The sequence below is a fragment of the Oxyura jamaicensis genome, chromosome 22 (genome assembly GCF_011077185.1).
Source record: "Oxyura jamaicensis isolate SHBP4307 breed ruddy duck chromosome 22, BPBGC_Ojam_1.0, whole genome shotgun sequence".
Taxonomy (NCBI): Eukaryota; Metazoa; Chordata; class Aves; order Anseriformes; family Anatidae; genus Oxyura; species Oxyura jamaicensis.
The window spans coordinates 4,974,028-4,991,650 of record NC_048914.1 but is presented as its reverse complement, the minus strand read 5'-3'; the positions used below and the strand labels follow the sequence as shown (position 1 = coordinate 4,991,650).

General features: G+C 61.4%; 1 protein-coding gene across 2 annotated transcripts in view; it reads right to left on the bottom strand.

Moving 5' to 3' along the window:
• Positions 1 to 377: 377 nt before the first annotated feature.
• The window catches only part of TACC1 (transforming acidic coiled-coil containing protein 1), a 42,710-nt gene continuing 25,464 nt past the window's right edge, over positions 378 to 17,623 (bottom strand). The window contains exons 2-15 of one of the 2 annotated variants that reach the window (XM_035345189.1): positions 17,362 to 17,623; positions 16,593 to 16,707; positions 10,051 to 11,117; positions 8,476 to 8,511; positions 6,384 to 6,444; positions 5,763 to 5,961; positions 4,386 to 4,441; positions 2,788 to 2,922; positions 2,596 to 2,672; positions 2,149 to 2,192; positions 1,888 to 2,048; positions 1,266 to 1,372; positions 848 to 968; positions 378 to 654 (exon numbers count right to left, since the gene is read on the bottom strand). In XM_035345189.1, the coding sequence (XP_035201080.1) occupies positions 586 to 654; positions 848 to 968; positions 1,266 to 1,372; positions 1,888 to 2,048; positions 2,149 to 2,192; positions 2,596 to 2,672; positions 2,788 to 2,922; positions 4,386 to 4,441; positions 5,763 to 5,961; positions 6,384 to 6,444; positions 8,476 to 8,511; positions 10,051 to 11,117; positions 16,593 to 16,707; positions 17,362 to 17,519 (2,406 nt within the window). In that variant the 5' untranslated portion in view covers positions 17,520 to 17,623 and the 3' untranslated portion in view covers positions 378 to 585. The remainder of the gene's footprint in view (positions 655 to 847; positions 969 to 1,265; positions 1,373 to 1,887; positions 2,049 to 2,148; positions 2,193 to 2,595; positions 2,673 to 2,787; positions 2,923 to 4,385; positions 4,442 to 5,762; positions 5,962 to 6,383; positions 6,445 to 8,475; positions 8,512 to 10,050; positions 11,118 to 16,592; positions 16,708 to 17,361) is intronic. The other variant, XM_035345190.1, reaches the window with a different exon arrangement.

The following is a 17,623-nucleotide window of genomic DNA, read 5'->3' as shown; positions in this document are numbered from 1 at the left end:
AGGGACCAGGATGTGCTGTGCTGTGGTTCACCAATGTGCCAGCAGCCAGAATCAGCCCCTGGAACAGTGCTGCTTCCCCCAAACCACCCTACTGAGAGCCTGCTTCAGCCAGGGGCTGCGGTGGGTGCCTGGCGTCCCCGAGGCCCCTTTGCTGCCCCCCCCACCCATGTGCCAGGTCCCCCTCCCCAGTGCAAGGGCTCGATGGCTGTGAACCCGGCACCACACACATCCCGGGGCAGGAGCTACCATGAGGCCGGATCCACGCTGTCGAGCATGTGAAGACAACAAATGACAGCATGTGGGGGGCACCACCAGACCCACTCCCAGGTGAGGGGGGCAGCCCAGGCTGCCACCTCCCAGCTGCGAGACGGCTCCCAGAGGGTCCCCCAGGAGCAGCACGCCTGTGGGGGCTGAGCAAAGCCCCCAGCCCCTGGGTGCCCACCCAGGGGTGCGTGGGGAGCTGTGGGGCCCGGCAGCCACATGTGTGCTTCTCTGCTAGGGGGGTGCTCCTGGGTAATAAGGCAAAGTGCTTGAAGATACGAGGAAAGCGGCCAAGTGCAGAGTGCTGGACGAGGGGCGGTGAGCTCAGTCTGTCCTTCCCAGCTTCGCTATCAGCTCGTCGCAGATCTTGGTCAGCTCCTCAATCTCCTGGTTCTGGAAGAGAAGCAGCCCCTGAGGACCCCCGTGGCAGCACCGCTCTTGGTCCCCAGCTGACCCCAGTACTCGTGGCACAAGGACCTGCAGCAGCACACAGCCCAGCACCAGCAGGACGCGCAGGCACCCAAACAGCACCACGGATGCGCAGAGTAACCCAGCGCAGCCCGCGGAGGCCGGGGGGCAGCGTTACCTTCTGCTGCAGGGCTCTCTCCAGGGACTCCACCTTCATCTGCTCCTTGCGCAGCCCGGCGTGCAGCGCCGCGCTCTCCGCTTTGGCTTTTGTGCGCACCTGGGCGATCTCCTCGTTGGCTCTGGGGGGAGGTTGGAGAGAAGGGGGCCGTGGTTACATGGTTGGGCACAGCCAGCAGCCCTGTAACACGATGTCAGACTGTGCTGCACCAGCACAGCCCGGCTCCTGCGTGCATCAGGGGTGTCCAGGCAGCTCCTTGGCAGTGCCAGCAAGCCCCTGCATGGCCCACACCTCCACATCAACCCCGAGCTCTGGGTCTCATGCTGCACCCAGTCAAAGAACAGGCTAGAAGGCACCTATCCTCCTCCTCCTCCTCCCCCAGCCTGTACCCTACACAGCCCTCAGAGGCAGCTCTTACTTGTCTAATTTTTCTTCTGCATGGACCTTCAGAGCCTGATACCGCTGCTCTTCTTGCTTGACCCGAGTTAAATAATCTTGGGCACACTTCTTCAAGGCTTCTTCATTCTGGAAAACAGAGAAAATCCATCTGTGCTGGGACTGAGCAGAGAGACATTGCTCTGATAGAATGACAGAACATGTTCTGCAGGTGAAATAAAAAGGCCTTAAAAAGACCCAGTTTCTCTCTTACAAGGGGCTGTAGCCCCTTACCCAGCTCAGCAGCAAGGAAAAGCTGCTTTGTACGTGGAGCCAGGGTCTCTGAGGGCTCCTTGCCCTGGCACCTGCCCTGCCTCGGGCACAGTTTCTGCCCCAGGGCACGATGATGCCCTGGGCTCGCCTCCAGCAGGAGAGCTCTGGGAAGCAGGCTCCTCGTGAGCCCAGCTCCATCACCAGCTTCCCCCGGCATGGAAGAGGCTCTGCTCTTTTGTCAGAAAGCTGCCAGAGCACAGCAGCGAGCCGAGCTCTGAGCAAGGGCTGGGGCAGCGGCCAAAGCAGCGTCGTGTGGGACCCGAAAGCCACTGCACAGGAACCTGGCCCCAGGGCTGGGGCTGCGAGGAGGGGGAGGACACCAAGACAAGGACCTTCTTAAAGCCTTCGAGGACGCCCTTCAGGTTCTCGTATCTCCTGAAGAGATCTGACAGGGACCTCTCCACTGAGTTCAGGTCTGCCAGGGCCTGGTCCTTTTCCATCGTGAGCTGCTGCAGGTTCTTCTGGGACGTCATGTTTGTCCTCTGCTCGTCCTCTGTGAAGGAGAACCAACAACAGGGATGCGGAGACTGAGCAGGGGCGGCTGCGGCAGCAGCTCCCTGCCCCGCGCGCCCGGCCAGACGGTGGGACCTCACCTATCATCTGGGCAATGGTCTTCTCATACTCGGCCACGATTTTCCTAGGATGGAGGGAGAATACGAGCAGGTAAGAGGCAGCAGTTCGTTGCGGGCACACACCTACAGCTCTGCTCTAGCAAGGGGCCCCACCACCCCTTGCCCTGCCACGAAGGCAGCCTGAGCACCAGCCCGTCCGCAGAGCCTGGACCACAGGAGCTGGGCTCCAGCTCCCACCGCGGCGCTGAGACCCCCCTCCAGCCGCAGCTAATGGGATTTCACCCCCGCGACAAGGAAACTGCAGGCTCAACACGGCACAAGCACAAAGGGAACACGTCTCGTAACACGTCCCACCCCACTGACGCCGAACCGTGTCATCCCATTACGGCCCCACAGCCCAACCCGCGCTCCCAGGGGAGACCAAAGAGCACAGCATCCCCCGCGCAGGACACAGCCGAAGGTTTTTACCTCATCTCCAAGACTTCCTGACGGCTCTCTTCATATTTCTTCTTCCACTCGTTGGCTTCAATCTCCTTCGTGATTATCTGGGATGCAGCAGACACAAGACCCTGGGGCCGTGCTCCGGGCACACCCCTGACCCCAGGGCCTGCCCCGCTCCCTCCCCACCGTGGCAGCGGGACGGGGCCCTCCCGGCCTCACCTCCTCCCTGATGAGCGTGAGCACGGCCGCCTTCTCGGATGCGCTCAGGCAGATGCCATCCAGGGGGCTCTCGCTCCTGCTCCCGCTGGTGATGGCCACGGGGGACTTGTCCGTCAAGCACAGCCCGGGGCTGCCCTGTGGGGAGATCACCCAGCTGGCTTGCTGCATTTTGTTCACTTTCTATTCACCCTGCTTCCCACATTTGGGGTGTTCTCCCCTGTTTCATCAGCCTCTGCTCAGGCACCGAGCGTCCCCACCTGCACACACTGACAGCTCGGGGCCTGGCGTCTGCGCTTGGCTTTAAAACAGCTCTGGCCTCGAGGGGCTGCCTGCATCGCCTCCTGGCCGGGGGGGGACACCTCTGACATGCTGCTGGCACTGCGGGGACATTTGTGGGGCTCACGGAGGCTGCAGCAGCATTGCTCGGGGCCTTCTCCCGGCGCCCAGCCCCTCTTTCCCTGGGCCACACAGCAGTGACGGGCAGGGTGCAGGGCCTCCAGGGCTCCCGCGGCCTGGAGCGCCTCCAGAAAAGCATTCCTGCAAGCCGAGGCTCACACCGGCGCCTCGTCCTCCTTTCATCATCCCAGCCGAAGCGGCAGCCCCTCGCAGCTATCTCCTTGGAAACAGGCTGCGAGGCCATAAATAGAGAAGTGCTGCGGAGAAGCCAACCTGTTTTCACAGTGTTTTGGAAATGAAAGCACTTCTCTCCCTCTCTCCCCTCTCCCTCCTCCCCTGCGCTTTGACCACTGCCAGATCCAAGCACAAGGGAGCCCCGCAGGCCTCCCACGGCTCTGCCAGCGGTGGAGGCAGCAGGAGCCAGCTCGGGCACAGCCCCAGCTCCGGGCAGCTTCAGCCCAACGTGCCTTTTGCAGCAGCCTCCCACGGCATCTTGCAAACACAGGCGTGCACCTGAAGGCCTGCAAATAGCTCTGCCTACCCCATGGCAAATCCTCCCACATTTTGGGATGACCAGGAGCGATTGCCAGCCCCATGCCCTCAGCAGCACCAAACAAAAGGTTCACTTTGCCCAACGTCCTTTAGGGGCTTAGCGCAGTTAAATCTGTCTCAGAGACGCTAATTTTGCTGATGTTGCTAATCTCACTGTCATCTGCTTGCCACCTCCAGCAGCTTTGGCCAGGGGCAGCTAAGCTGGCACAGGGTCCCCCCTGCTGCACTGGGGTCTTGGGGCCACCCCAACCACTCCTTGGGGGCACCGGGGATGCCCCATGCAGAGCTGGGGCACTGCTGGCTGCAGGGCCGGGCTGCTAAGCGGGCTGCCCTCGTTAATCCCCCTCTCTGCTGTCAGCCGGCTTCCTGAAAGCTGCACCTGAGCCTCCCTCACAGGAGGCACAGGCACCGGCAGAGCCAGCCCCAGCCTCCTTCCTCCTGACAGACACAGCCTCCGTCCTCCCGCTTTGCACACTGTCAATTCAGAGAGGTTTTGGCAGCACTTCTGGCAGCAGCAGGGACGTTTGCTGCAGCCTCCCCCTGCCCCCTGCCCAGCAGGAGCACCAGCACCAGCCCTCAGCACCAGCAGCCCCACACCAGCGGGCAGAGCGGCCCTGAGGCACAGGGAGGAGGAAGCAAGTGGCACTTACGGGGAAGGCACCAGGCCCGTCCTTGTCCGTCTGCTTGGAGAGCTCCTTTTCAATGCCTAAAAACAGGGAAATTCAACAATTCAACCTTTCAGCTGCCTGGAAGCAAGGCCCTGGCGGCAAAGGGGGTTTGCTGGGATGCAGAGCTGTGCGGCTGAGTCTCCGTGTCCCCTGAGCTCCCTCCCCAAAGGATTTTTTGCCCCCAGCTCCTGCCCTTGCGAAGAGGACGCATCCTGCGCCCCCGGCAGCCTCTCGTGCCGCGGTGGAAGCCAACACTCCCCTCTGGTGGCCCCACACGTCCCGGCAGCTGCCACGGCAGCGGTTCCTGGGGACCGTGGCGCTGAGGATGCCCCAGACACTTCGGGTGGGGGGAGGCCCCCTGTTTGGCCACCCCAAATCGCACCAGCCCCAGCCCCACGCCAGCTGGGCCCAGCGCCAAAGGAGCTGCACATGGCCCCTTCTATTCTTGGCAGCAGTGGAGAGAAGCTAAAGGCCTCTCCTCCAGTCCGAGTGCTCGGGACGCCCTCCCACCCCACGTAACTTGGGATGTAATTAAAAGAGCGGGGATTAATGGGTGGCTGCACAGGAGACAGCTGCCAACCTTCTGTGCAGCCATTTCTGTTTGCACCTATAACTTCGCTATTGATTAAGTGCCATGTTGCCTGGCTTTTAATTATATTTTAATGGATTGGTCAGAGCAGTTAATTACATAGGAGACAGGCAGCAAAGCACCAGCAGCAGCGCCAGTGCAGGCTTCTGTAGCAACCTGGAGATCTCTATTAACCAGAGCCCCGTGCACAATGCTTTGCGCACCCGAGGCACTACTCAGGGAGCACTTCTTGTAACCACTATAACCAAAATCAGCCTGCTCATCACTCGTGCTTTGCCTCTGCTCACACTGAGCAGGAGCACAACCCAAACAGGACTGACACTTTGAATAACAGTCCTGACTTTGCATTTCTGTTTTACTACTGAGACCAGGTCAGTCTGCATCTGGGGAGGTGCCGGGTGCCCTCCTCATCCTGCGGGGCTGGAACAACAAAGCTGGTCCCTGCCAGCAGGGCAGCGTGCCCAGGGGCTGCAGGAGAGCTGGGAGCTGTGGGGCTTCCCAGCACCGTGCCACCGGGAGAGTGCTCCAGGCTGAAGGAATCTGGATAAAGGCTGCCTGCACCACGATCTTTCCATAATGAAAGCAGTGCAGATAAAGCAATCGGAGGCTTCATTATGGCTTGCGGTAACCTTTAGTCCTATCAGTACAAATGAGACGTGATGAAGCTGTGTTGCCTCAACAGCACAAATGCATTGCCAGAGGCTGCAGGGATTACCCGGGTGCGGGCATGGTTCACCTCCAGAGCCAGAGGCAGCCAGGACGCTCCCTACCTGCCTCCACGCTGTGCTTTGCCACTGGCACGGGGACATTCGAGCACTCGAAGTACTCCAGGTCATCTTCGGGCTCTCCCTTCTTCTCCAGCCCGGCTGGTTTCTGCACAGAGGTGGTGGAGGCCAGCTTCTCCTCATCAGTGGCATGTCCATCCCGATTTGCAATATCTGGGATTTCTGAGATCAACGCTCCCTCATCCTGCGGGATCAAGACATGCGGTTAAGCAGGACCAAGCTAATCCGCAGGCAGCCAGGCTGTGCGGATGGCCCGCGGGAAGCACGGGGAGGCTCAGCACCCATGCTCCCACCAGCCACTTGGCAGGCTTGGGCAGAAGGAAGCCCCTAGAGCCCCAAACAGAAGGAATTAATGAGCAAAATCCATTAACCCGACTGCAGAGCTCGGCGCATTGCTCCAGCCCACAGCAGGGGACAGGTCTAAGGCCTAGGACACCGCACGCACGACCCCAGCAAACCACAGAGCTGCCTGGCCGGGAAGCCACGTGTGGAAAGGCTTCCCCACCGAGCCCAGCCGGCGTCCAGCTGTGCCTGGGCACCCCGGTTACTTCGCTTTAGGCAGCTCTCCTCGCGCCACCCCGTGCCAGCAGCAGCCCTGCCACCTACCTGGGTGCAGACGTCCAGCACCAGCGCCTGCGTCTCGTACTTCTTCACCTTGCAGCCGCTCCTGCGGGACAGAAAGAGGGAGCCGGGCTGAGCTGGGGCTCGCAGGGGCTGGAGGAGGGGGAGAGGCGGGGGGCGCGTGCGAGACAGCCCAAGCAGAGGGGAGCAGCCCCAGCGCTAGCATTGCACCCGCTGCGCAACAGCGAAAACACTCACCGGTACCGAGGCAGGGCAAGTGCTGGAGTGAACAGAAGGAACAAGCAAAAAAAAACACACAACTACAAAGCAGTTGGGTTTGTCTTCAAGAGGTTTATTCCTGTCGAAGGTAAGGGTCAGAGAAAGCACCCCAAGGTACTGGCGGCGAGAGAGGCAATTGCCAAGGAGCCTGAGATGAAAGGTGTCCCTTGCTGCACCCTTGCCTGCGCATCCAGAGCGGCGGTATGCCTGAGTGCACGCTGGTTTGCTGCGGGGAGGAAGCACATCCAGGCTGCCCTGACCCTGCTGGCATGGCCGGGGCCCGTCTCTGCAGCATCCACGTTCCCACTTGGGCCAGGCCTGCCCGGCCAGAGCTCTGCCCTGCTGCAGGGCAGCAGCGCTGTGCTTCGAGCGCTCCCTCGTCAGGGTGCAGGCGCTGTCTGGAGGAGAGCAGGCTGAGCTCAGGTTGTTCTTGCAGGTGATCTGCGACTGGAAGCTCCTCCTGGGGCTTCATCCCAGGACACGCCATCCTGCCAGCTGCTGGGCTGGCTGCACGCGACTGCAGACACAGCCCCATCCCAATGTACCAGGCTCCAGCACCTTGAATCAGTTGGAGGCAGCAGACGGATGGTCACGGAGCAGCCCCGACGCATGCGGTGCCACCAACACCAGCACTGAGATGTCTGCACCACCACGGCCCTCACCCCTCGCATGGGAAGGAGAGCAGTGCCCACACCTGGGCATGAACTCGCAGCTTGCCACCCCTCGCTGCAGGGCTGGTTATCTCCTAGCTGAGCTGCCGTGCCTGAATGGCATGGGACAGGGGAATTTTATTTGCACACTGCCACCCACAGCTGTGTCAGACAGAAATCGCTGTTGGCTCTGTTTTTCTCCATCACGCCCCACTGCAAGAATTAAACTGCAGCTCACCATGCCCGTGGCAACCTCTCTGCTCTGCCCAGCCTCTTTGGATGCTGTGGCCGCACTGCCAGGTTTATCTCCCCCCGCACACCAAGACAGCAGCTCTGTGATTCAAGGGAGTGGGCAGCGGGGCAAGGCGGGCAGCCCGAGCTCTGAGCCCCAGCCCCGAGGCCAGCACACACGGACGCCAGCAGCCCTGTTCCCGGCACACTCTGGGTACCAGCAGTTTCGGCTGGAGAACCCCAGATCTCGCAGCGCTGCCCACGTCCCTGCTGGCTGCACGGGCACCGGGCTGCAGGCCCCAAATCCAAACAGTCACTGTGCAAAGTCAGGCTGTAAAAAGGCAGATCAGTTCTCAGCCGAGACACAGATGTCGGCGCTTGAGCCAAGCTCTAATTTTGTTCGTGCATATGGCAACCGGCACTAAGCAGACAGCAAGGGCGCTCGGACGGATGACATAAGACCAAGGATAAGCCCCGCACGCTGCCTCCCTCCCACTGCCCTCACAAGAGGCAGCACCAATGGCTCCCTCGCCCAGGGACCTGTTTCCAGCCGGTGCTTTCCACCCTACCCCCTGCCTCAGCAGCTGCTTCCCCAGGGATGTTCCATGGCAGGGGTAAAGACACCCTCCCCTTCGGGACTAAAACCTGGAGCTGGACCGCACTCACAACCCTCCCCCCCCCCCCAGCCCACACACTGATTTCGAGTATTTGCATCGCCGAAACGCGTTGCAGGTGGGCATGCCGCGAGAGCAAGCACAGGCACGGGCCTCCAGTGCAGCTCTCGGCGCCCCCGGCCCGCAGGCGAAGCCCCCCGCGAGGGCGCAGAGGACGCGGGTCCAGCAGCAGCGCGCGAGGTGCAGGGCGAGGAGGAGCCTGCATGCCATGAGACGTGTGGGGCCAACACACACCCAGTCGGAGAGAGAACAAAAAAAAACAACCAAGGAAAGGATGAAAGAAAGGCAGAAGAGAGTACTTACAACAGAAAACAGAGAAATTTCACTTGTTCAGTGGTCCTGATGCCCCCAAGAATAGACGGGAAAGAGAGACAGACAGATGGAGAGAAGAAAAGCGTGTGAAAAGACCTGGGTATTAACTCCCGCCTGGAGAAACACGAGTTGCACAGCTCTGGCTTGTTGGGAGAACACAGATAAAGGATGCTCTGATTCTGCACTTGCTGTTACCAGAGGTGGGATGAGACTGAATCACGAGCCCAGCTCCCGAGCAGCTCGAGCTGCTCTGAGGTAACGGAGAGGGGGCTGCAGCTCTCCCAGCTGCTTCCACCCACAGCCAGCTCCTGCCAGGGTCACACACACCAACATGGGCTCTGCAGAAACCCGCCCCGATTCTTTGCACAGTACTTCTGAGACAGACTGCTATCGTGCCCTTGGCTTTGCCTCCCAGGCGTTATCTCCTGTCCCTGTAAAAACCCACCCTCCAGCTTTCCCCCTGGAGAACCCATTAGCAGAGCGATGGCTTGTTTTGCTTTTACAGTCAAATCAGCCACAGTCCCTGTGCTCCCCAAATTTCCCCTTTTAAGCTTATTTCCTGCTTTTGCTTTCAACTGGTTCCAGTCACCAGTGCTAAGTGCAATCGCAAATTATACTGGAAGGACCCCAGACTGGCTGGGCAATTACTCCCTCATGCAATATTCCCTCTGCGTCCCTCGCGTGCTCAGAGACCCGCAGAGGGCCGGCCCTGCCCCTGTTCATCATCCTACAGCTCCAAGCTCTTAAAGGCAGGCTGAGACCCAGTGCTGTCCAGACACAGTCTGGAGGACATTCATGATACGATAGGTGAAGAAGCAGGAAAATAGCGAGGTTTATGATTAAACCTGCTCCCAGAGGAGGAGGGTAATGCTGCCTGCGTTCCCGACGGGCATTACGGAACGTCACCGCTTACACGGGGGTTTTAAATAGCACGGTGCAGGAACTAAATCTGCACTGAAAGATTCCCACATGTACTGGAATAGTTTGGCGAGGGACAACGAGGTCCCCACCGCCCGTGCAGATGTGATAAAGCAACAAACAGCCTGCCTGTCTAACCTCCTGTCTAACCTCCGTCCTCTTCCCCTGTCGCACAAAGGGAGATTCAGAGGCAGCGCCCAGGACGGCCCAGCAGCATCTGAGCAGACAGGCGCCGTCCACCAGCTGCAGAACTACACACGCTGCTGTGCACCTGGAGAGCCCTGCAGCCTCCCACCGTGCTGCAGAGGCTCGCTGAGACCCCTGACCCCACAGCACGGGCACCTCTGCCCCCAGCCAGACCCCCAAAGTTCTCCCACCGTGCGGGTCCTGCTCCAGCCCCCAGCTCCACGTGGAGCCCTGTGCCGGGGCTTTGCGGTGCACCAAGTGCCGGCACCGCTCCGTGGCACCCATCCCTCTCATCCCACCTGCTCCTGAGCAGCCGAGGGGGGCTGGCAGGGAGAGGGGAGATGCACCCCACCGGGACAAGGGCAGAGAGAACCAGGGGCGGCAGGAACACGAGAGCCTGAGGCGCAGGTCGCTCTCCCGGGAGGTGCGGGAGGAAGGGGCTGGCTGTGCCACAGCACTCACGTTATCAGGCGCGACTTGGGCTTCTTCGGGGAGTCTCTGCCCTTCGCCAGCTCATCCGGCACCTCCAGCGTCTGAGACTCGAGGATTTCGTTCAGGCTGTTGTCGGCAGCGGGGCAGCAGTCGGTGGCACTGGCGAGGGTCTTGGTGGGCTTAAAGGGATCCATGGAGTCAAAGTTATCGGGGTCGAACTGGTAAGAGCCTTTGGGGAGCGTGGGTGAGTGCTGCAGCGCTGAGCTGCCACTGAAAGGGTTGAGGTCTGGGCTGTCCCACGGCGCAGCAGCTGCCCTGGGGGGGGCCTGGGGAAGGGGTGGCTCCGGCAGACACCTTTCTGCATCCTCAGCAGGCTTCCTTGTGGGATCCCGGTGCCTCTTTGGTGTCAGCTTGCTGGCCGGTATCCTGCTGCCCTTCCTTGGTGTGGCTCTCCGTGTCTCCGTGCCCTCTCCACCCTCCGTGACATCAACCTCAGCTTTCGGGACCTGCCCTTTGGTCTGGGGGGCCAGGTCCCCTCCCGGCTCGCTCACCGGCAGTGGGAGGCGGCGGGGGGTCGGAGGGGAGCTCTGCAGCTTGCAGCCCCCTGCCACAAAGGGGTTCACGCTCTCGTTGTACTGCTCGGGGTCAAAGTGGTAGGAAGCTGGGGGCACCGTGGGCTCCTCCCCAGCAGGCTCCGCGCTTTCTTCTCCTTTCCTCCCCGGGGAAGATGGTTTTCCCTTTCGGAGCTGGCCCCGACCGGGCGAGCCCTCCTGTGCCAAGGCATCCTCCTCCTGCTCTGCCAGCCCCGCGCCCCCACCGGCCGGGTCCCCTCCCGACATCACCGGCTCGCCGGCGGCTCTGCCCGCATGGGGCACCGGGGCCGGCTCCGTGGCGCAGCCAGCGCCAGCCCCAGTCCCGAGGGTGGCCGGGTGCTGGGCTCCAGCCGGCGGCCGTGTCAGCGATGGGTCTTCAGGGCCGCTTTCCCCTTCGGTCCCCGCATCGGCTGGAGGGGCTCCGATCTCTGGCTGCGCCGCATCTTCGGGGCGCTGCCCCCGTGAGCTGTCCCGGCTGGTGGCCCCCACCAGCTCTGCGTGCCCGCTGAGCCCTGCAAAGAGAAAGCAGCCAGTCAGAGCCCTGCCTGCCCGCACCCCACAGCTGAGCCCCGTGCAGGAGCCAGGCGCCAAGCCTGGGTTTCCCTCCCCTCCTCGTGCCTGCTCCAGGACCAGATTTTACAGGAGTTGACAACCCAAAGCTCGGCCTCCCAAGCTGCCAGAATCACTCTCGAAATTCAGCTCCAAGCACTTTCTCTAAAATTCAAAGCCCGTGAACAGAGTGGAGAGAATGCACATAAACCACCGCGCGCAGGGCAAGCCCCCGTGGGGAGGCATTGTTCTGCGCCACGCCAGCAGACCCACCAACATCTCCATTTATGTCTGTGCTCTCCCACCACTTGCTCCCACCCGGGGTGCCGGCAGCTCCAGAGGGGATTTGCAATGCCGGTGATGCTCCCGCTGTGCCCCCCTCCCCGAGGACTCCTCCGAAGCAGAGAGGCGAGTGAGGCTGAGCTCACCTCTCCCATGCCTGGTGCTTTTCTAAGGTCCCACTTCCCCTTGAAGGGATTCTCCAACCCCCAGCAACCGCGTTCACGGGAACCGGTTGCCGTCCCAAAACGCAGGCACCCCCATCAGCACCGAACACTGCCGACATCCCCTGCCCCTGCCGGGGGTAAGACACAACCGGTGCGCTCCAGGTACGGCAGCCTCACGCTGCCGATGCTCCTGCCCACAAAATGTCTCCGCAGCACACCGGCACACTGCACAGCAGGGAGAGCACAACCCGCTGCGCTTGGCGATGGGGCGGGAGGGGAGCAGAGCAGCAGGACCCGGGGCTGGCCGGGAGCAGGGGGAGTTGTTTGGGGCGGCTCTGTCACCCCAGGCCCCTGCAGCATGGCCGAAACTCGGCCCCACACTGAGACCCTGCCGGCACGATACACCCGGCTCACCACGCTGCTGTCAGAGCTTCTTAATCACAAATCCTGATCCATGACTTAATCGCTATTACTCCAAGCCCTTCCCCTAAATCCTTTTACTGTTTCGTCTTTTCATTGCTGTCAGGGGACGGGGAAGCTCCTTATGTACGGAGCCCTCTGAAAGCTACACCCCCCAGCGCCCAGCGCCCGCAGCCCGTGTGCGGAGGCAGGGAAGGAAAACACCCGGCATCACCTCCCAGCACTCCTGCGGCTCTCCTCCCCGCACCTCGGGGTCTTTCCTCCCCGCACCTCGGCCGGGGTCTTTGCTCAGACTCCCGGGACAAAGCAGAAGGGGACATGGGGCTACTCAGCACCCACTGGGGAGCGCACAGGACCCTGCAGTGCTCGCTGGCACCTTTTGGGGAGGTGCAGCCAGGACTTCCATGGGCAGAACAAAACCGGTGCTCACCCACGGCCTGGTCTGGTTTGAAACGTGGCTGGTGGTGGGGGCACGGGAGACTGGATGCTGAGCTTACGCAGGGGAGAGCTGCTTGCCTCCGCTGAGGCTACAAACGTGTCCAGCTCCCAGTAATGTGGCTGGGGGGGGGGTGAAGGGTGCAGGACGAGGCTGCAGACGGCGAGCACCGGCTCAGCCCCGCGCCCGCGCCGCCCCCACCAAGGCCACCGCTGGCGGCCGCGCCAGTCACAGGCTGGCAGAAACGGAAAGTGAATCTGGCAAGGATCTGGTTCCTGGGCAAAGCCAGGACACCGAGCCAGCAGCCCTGACTCAGCTGACAGCTCGTGGTTTGCATAATTGATCTCCAGGATGCTAAAAGCCGTGGAAATGAATCAGGAGGGGCTGTGTGCTCCCTGAGACTGCAAAAAAATCAAAAAGCTCCCTCCGGACGGACACTGCCTTGCTGCCCCACAGAACGCATCGGTAAACACAAATCCAGTGGAAATGTTCTTGGAGTGCAGCCAGAAAAGGCTCTGAGGCAGCCCCTGCCAGGCCTTTCCATCCCTAGGAACCAAAAAACCTTCCTAACAGACCCAGAGAAAACTTGATTAATTTGCTGTGTTGCTCAAATGTTTTAAACTTCAGTGAGACATCCCTGAATGGAAGAACAGACTTCAAAGCCTGGGCAAAAGGCGCCTTTTAAATGCATTTTGCATTCCCACCAGAAGGTTTTGCAGCAGACGTTCTCACAGACAGAAGCCCATCCTGGTTTCTAGCCCAAGCAATGAGTAATTACTTCTTGAATAACAAGCAGTCGGCAGCGAAAACCACCTCTCCCCATCCCTGTGGATGTCCTCAGGGCGGGGAGAGAAGGGCTGCACGCAGGCAGCAGTGCTCACAAGGGTGTTTCTGCACCGAACACAGGAACCGCCTGCCCCGGGCAGCCCCGCGCACCCGAGCCATCGTCCCCACGTGCCAGGAGCGCATCCTGCCGGAACGGCCCCGGCCTGCCCGGCACAGCTCGTGTGCCTTCACACCTCGCCGTGCAACGCACAGCCTCCGGAGCCTCCGCTCCTGTCACTCCCTCCCCTCCTGCACCCGCAGCAGCTCGGCTGCTCTGCTCCCTGCAGAGGGGACAGGGCAGAGCCTGCGCGCTGGCCGGGGGTCCCTCGCGGTGCCGGCAGCCGTGCTGGCCGGGCACGGGTGCACGCCCGCTGCTGGTCCTGCCGGTGGACACGGAGCAGGTACTCTGAAGTGGAAATGGAGATTTTATGCTCTGAAGAGATACGTAGCAAGAGGACAGTCTGGCACCACGGTAATAGCCGCTTTGTGCGTGTGCACTGTAATCGGTGCGCTTGTCTTCCTTAGGCTGAAATTAAACACAAACACTGACTAACCGAGCAGCTTTCCTACACGCCAGCCCTCGAATGAATCAGTAAAACCTGGCAGCAGCCGCACTGCGATGCGGAGACCCCGCGCCCTTTTCATCCCCCACAGCAGCCAAGTGAAGCAGCAATGATTCCCCACGCAGCCCTGAATGCCGAGCGCTGGCGAGAACAACCCCTCCGCTCCCCGACTGCCTCTCGCTTTGTGCTCAGCATGAGTCACGCATTTCTCCCTCCGCTCGCACACACAGGCTGAGCACAGGATATCTGCACTGTGCATTCAGATCGGGCTTACGTAGCTAACGACTTTTTTCCTCTTTTGGCTTTCCGCTTTCGTTTAGCAGACGTTGATCTATTTTTAAAACCTTTTCTGTTAAGAATTAGCATACCGGCAAGCGATGCTGCCAGCAACACACCGGATAACACGTGCCCTGCATCAGGGCAACAGAAGCGAAGGCTGATGAGCGCTGCTCCGCCACAAACGGCTCCATATTGGTTGCTTCTGCTCGTTCCCTTGCACAGATATCTCCTCCTGGCACATGACTGAAGATAACTTCAGCAAGAACAGGACAGAATTACAGCCTCTGTCATCTGCCAGCAGGAGGAAAGCTGTTCAAGGGATCCTGAACGGGCACAAAGCCTAACCACAGCCCCCACCCAGGGGGATGGGACCAGCTGAATTCTTGTCCCTGAAAACAGAGATGTGCCTGGGGAAGGCTGTGCCCGCAGGTCGGGGCTGGGCAGCTTTTGCCACGACCCCAGCCCAGGTGCAAGCACCACGCACTGCGGCCAAATCCTGTGCACCACAGGGCGCCGGCTCTCGTGGCAGCTGGGGTACAGGGACTGTGCACCCCAGGAAGCTTCTGCACAGCCCGAGCTCCTCATGCTGCGCCTGGGGAGCCCTTGCCCCCCAGCCCTGCAGAGCAGTTCCTGAGCCCTGGGCAGAGCAGGGACTGAGCTGGGAGCACCACGAGACTGTGGGTTTGGCCCTGTTTTCTGCAGCCTCCAGCTCTCCGCAGGGCAGAGCAGAAGCCCAGCTTTGCAGCAGAGCACCACCCTTGGCCCCACAACACTGCCACCTTTGTGCACAGGCACCGGCTGCTCGGCGGCGGTAGGGAACTGGCACAAACACGCGGTCAGGACAGCAGCTCCCCGAAACAACGCGCTTCCTCACGTGGAAAGACCCTGCTGTCTGCAAGGGGAATTTCCCGGGAAAGCTGGGAAATTCATCTTTCCTCTCCCCCTCAGACATTATCCTACAGACTAAAGATGCCTCTATCCCTTCTTAAAGGGAAGGATTATTCTGAGAGCTGAGATTATCAGAGGCACAAACCGATCACTCTCTTCATCGGTGGGGGGGATGGGGGGGGGGAATAAAAAAAATAATAATTTAAAAAAAAAAAACGTGTTTTCCATGGGGATGGATGGGCCCCAGGACCCATGGGTAGACCGGGAACATCTCTTAAAGCCAGCCGAGCAGCAAGGTGCCAGCCCACTGCTGCAAGCGTTCAAGAAAAGCCCAACATTGTAAGTCACAGAGCGGGGGCTTGGCAGCAGCCAGGGGCAGCTGGGCGAGAGCAGGGGATGCTCGAGACAGCCCCACGCACGCTGCCCTTGCCCCGGAAACGCTTCCTCCTGCGGACACTGCCGGGGCTTGCAAACCTCCTGACACTGCCCAGCCACCCTGCTCTGCAAAAGGAGCAGATGAAAGGAGGGGTCTCCTCCCTGCCCCTGCCCCAATAACCTCCCGTGGCTGTTGCGGAGATGCCAGAGCTTCAAAGCCTCCTCCCTGCAGCACAAAACCCAAACACAGAGCTCAGCCCCAGAGACCAACTGCGATTCCCCCTGGAGAGAAGAGCACAACCAGGGCGAGGGAGATGGTGCCCCAGAGGCCAAGGGTTAACGGAGAGCCACGCTCAGAGGAGCAGCAGCCGGCGCTGAGATGCAAGGACAAACCAGCAACAGCACTGGGCTCTGCCAGCAACAGAACCCCCTTGTGCTGCAGATGATCCCCAGCAATATCTCCAGTAACAGGGTTTAGCAGCACCGAGCTTCTGCATTTTTAACAACACAGCAAGAATCCCAGGCTGCTATCCCTGGGGAAAAGGGACCCACACAACGAAACCTCCACCGCAGGGTACGTGCGAGGCAGCTCCCACCACCCCGCGCCCCCGCACCAGGCAGCGGCGGGAGGCATCGCCGAGCCCTGCGCAGCCAGCGAGGGAAGTGGGAGCCGGGCAGCTGAACAGACAAAATGATTCAACAAAATCCTTTGTTCCTCTCCATCAATCCATCACAGCCGTCCTGGCTGCAGCCTCTGCATCCCCAGGCACAGCCCCAGCCCGGCAGCTCACAAAACCAGATTCACAGACCCCTGCCTCCTGCAGCCGCACGCTCACTCCGTCTCGGTGTGGGGACAGCGGCAGGGTGTGACCGGCGGTTGCAAAACGGCCCAGTGATAATTTCCCGCTGCACAGGCATGAGCCAAGGGGGGCTGAATTGACTCTTTCGAGCCCGCAATGTCATCCCTCCCCTCCCGAAGGGATTCAATGAAATCAGCCTTTAACCCACGCTAGAGAACAGCCCTCTGCAGAGCACACACAGCCCCAAGTACTGGCATTTGAACCATCCAGGCCATTAACCACAAAAAATGTGGCAGGCATTATTCAAAACAAGCAACTTCTCCTCCTTGACCCCACCCTGCTTTTCTGCAGCCCGAGCAGAGAGCCGACAAGCAGAAGGCGCTCGCTTGCTCCTTACCTTGGGTCCCGGCCTCAGGCTGCGGCGGTCCCGGCGGCGGCTCGCAGAGCTCCTTTAGCGGCGAGCGGACTGGCGTTTCTGCTTCAGGGGTCTCAAAATTACCTTCGGAGTCCGAGCTGCCGAGGGGGGGGAAAAGAGTGAGGAATTACCACTTTCAAGGCTAGCTCCGAAATCCTCGGTACTGCCTACACATCCAGCCAGACCGGCTCCCGGGCCAGGCCAGCCCGCTGTAGGCATCCTGCGGCCGCCACTCTCCTTTCCAGCAGGCCACGCTAGCAAACGGAAAAGGGAGAGCAGGTGAAACAGGATCATGAGCATCCCCCCGCGCACCCCCAAGCCCCTGGGGTTGCTTTTGTCCGGGCTCTCCCCGTCACCCCGAGCTTTCCGAGCATCCACCACTGACCTCCAAGGACGCGGCAGCCCAGACGGCATCTTCCCCTAGGGCTCGGGGGGCCGCCGCGCAGCGAGTTTGGGGAGCCAGCCTCGATGCGCTTGCCTGGCGCTCGCCAGCACCTTCGCCCGGAGAGCAGAGCTCGCCATTTCCGAGCAGCTCCGGCCAGCGAGCCGGCTCGGCCAGGCGCCCCCGTCTCTCCCAGAGCCGCTGCCCGGGGGGAGCGCTGCGGGCTCCCGGGCGCTGCCGAGGAGCCAAGGCGATGCGAGGCGGGGAGCGGGGAGCGGGGCTGGAGGGAGCCCAGGCTGGCGGCGCCCCATGCACGGCGCAGCCCCACATGCACACGGGCCACGGCGAGCGCGCCCGTCCCCGTACTTGCCTGAAGCCCAGCGACTTGCTCTCCGCCTGCGAGTCCTCCTCCGCCTCTCGCCCGACCCCTCCATCCTCCCCCTCGGGGGCGCCCCCGCCGCGCACCGCCGACCACGTCCACCTGGCCCACTGCACCGGGGACAGGAGCTGCCAGGCGCTGAACGCCATCGCCGCTCCCGCAGCTCAGCTCAGCGCGGCCGCGCCGGCCCGGCCCCCGCCGCCCGCATCTCCCCGCCGCCGCTCGGCGGCTGCCGGCGCAGGGCCCTCCCCGG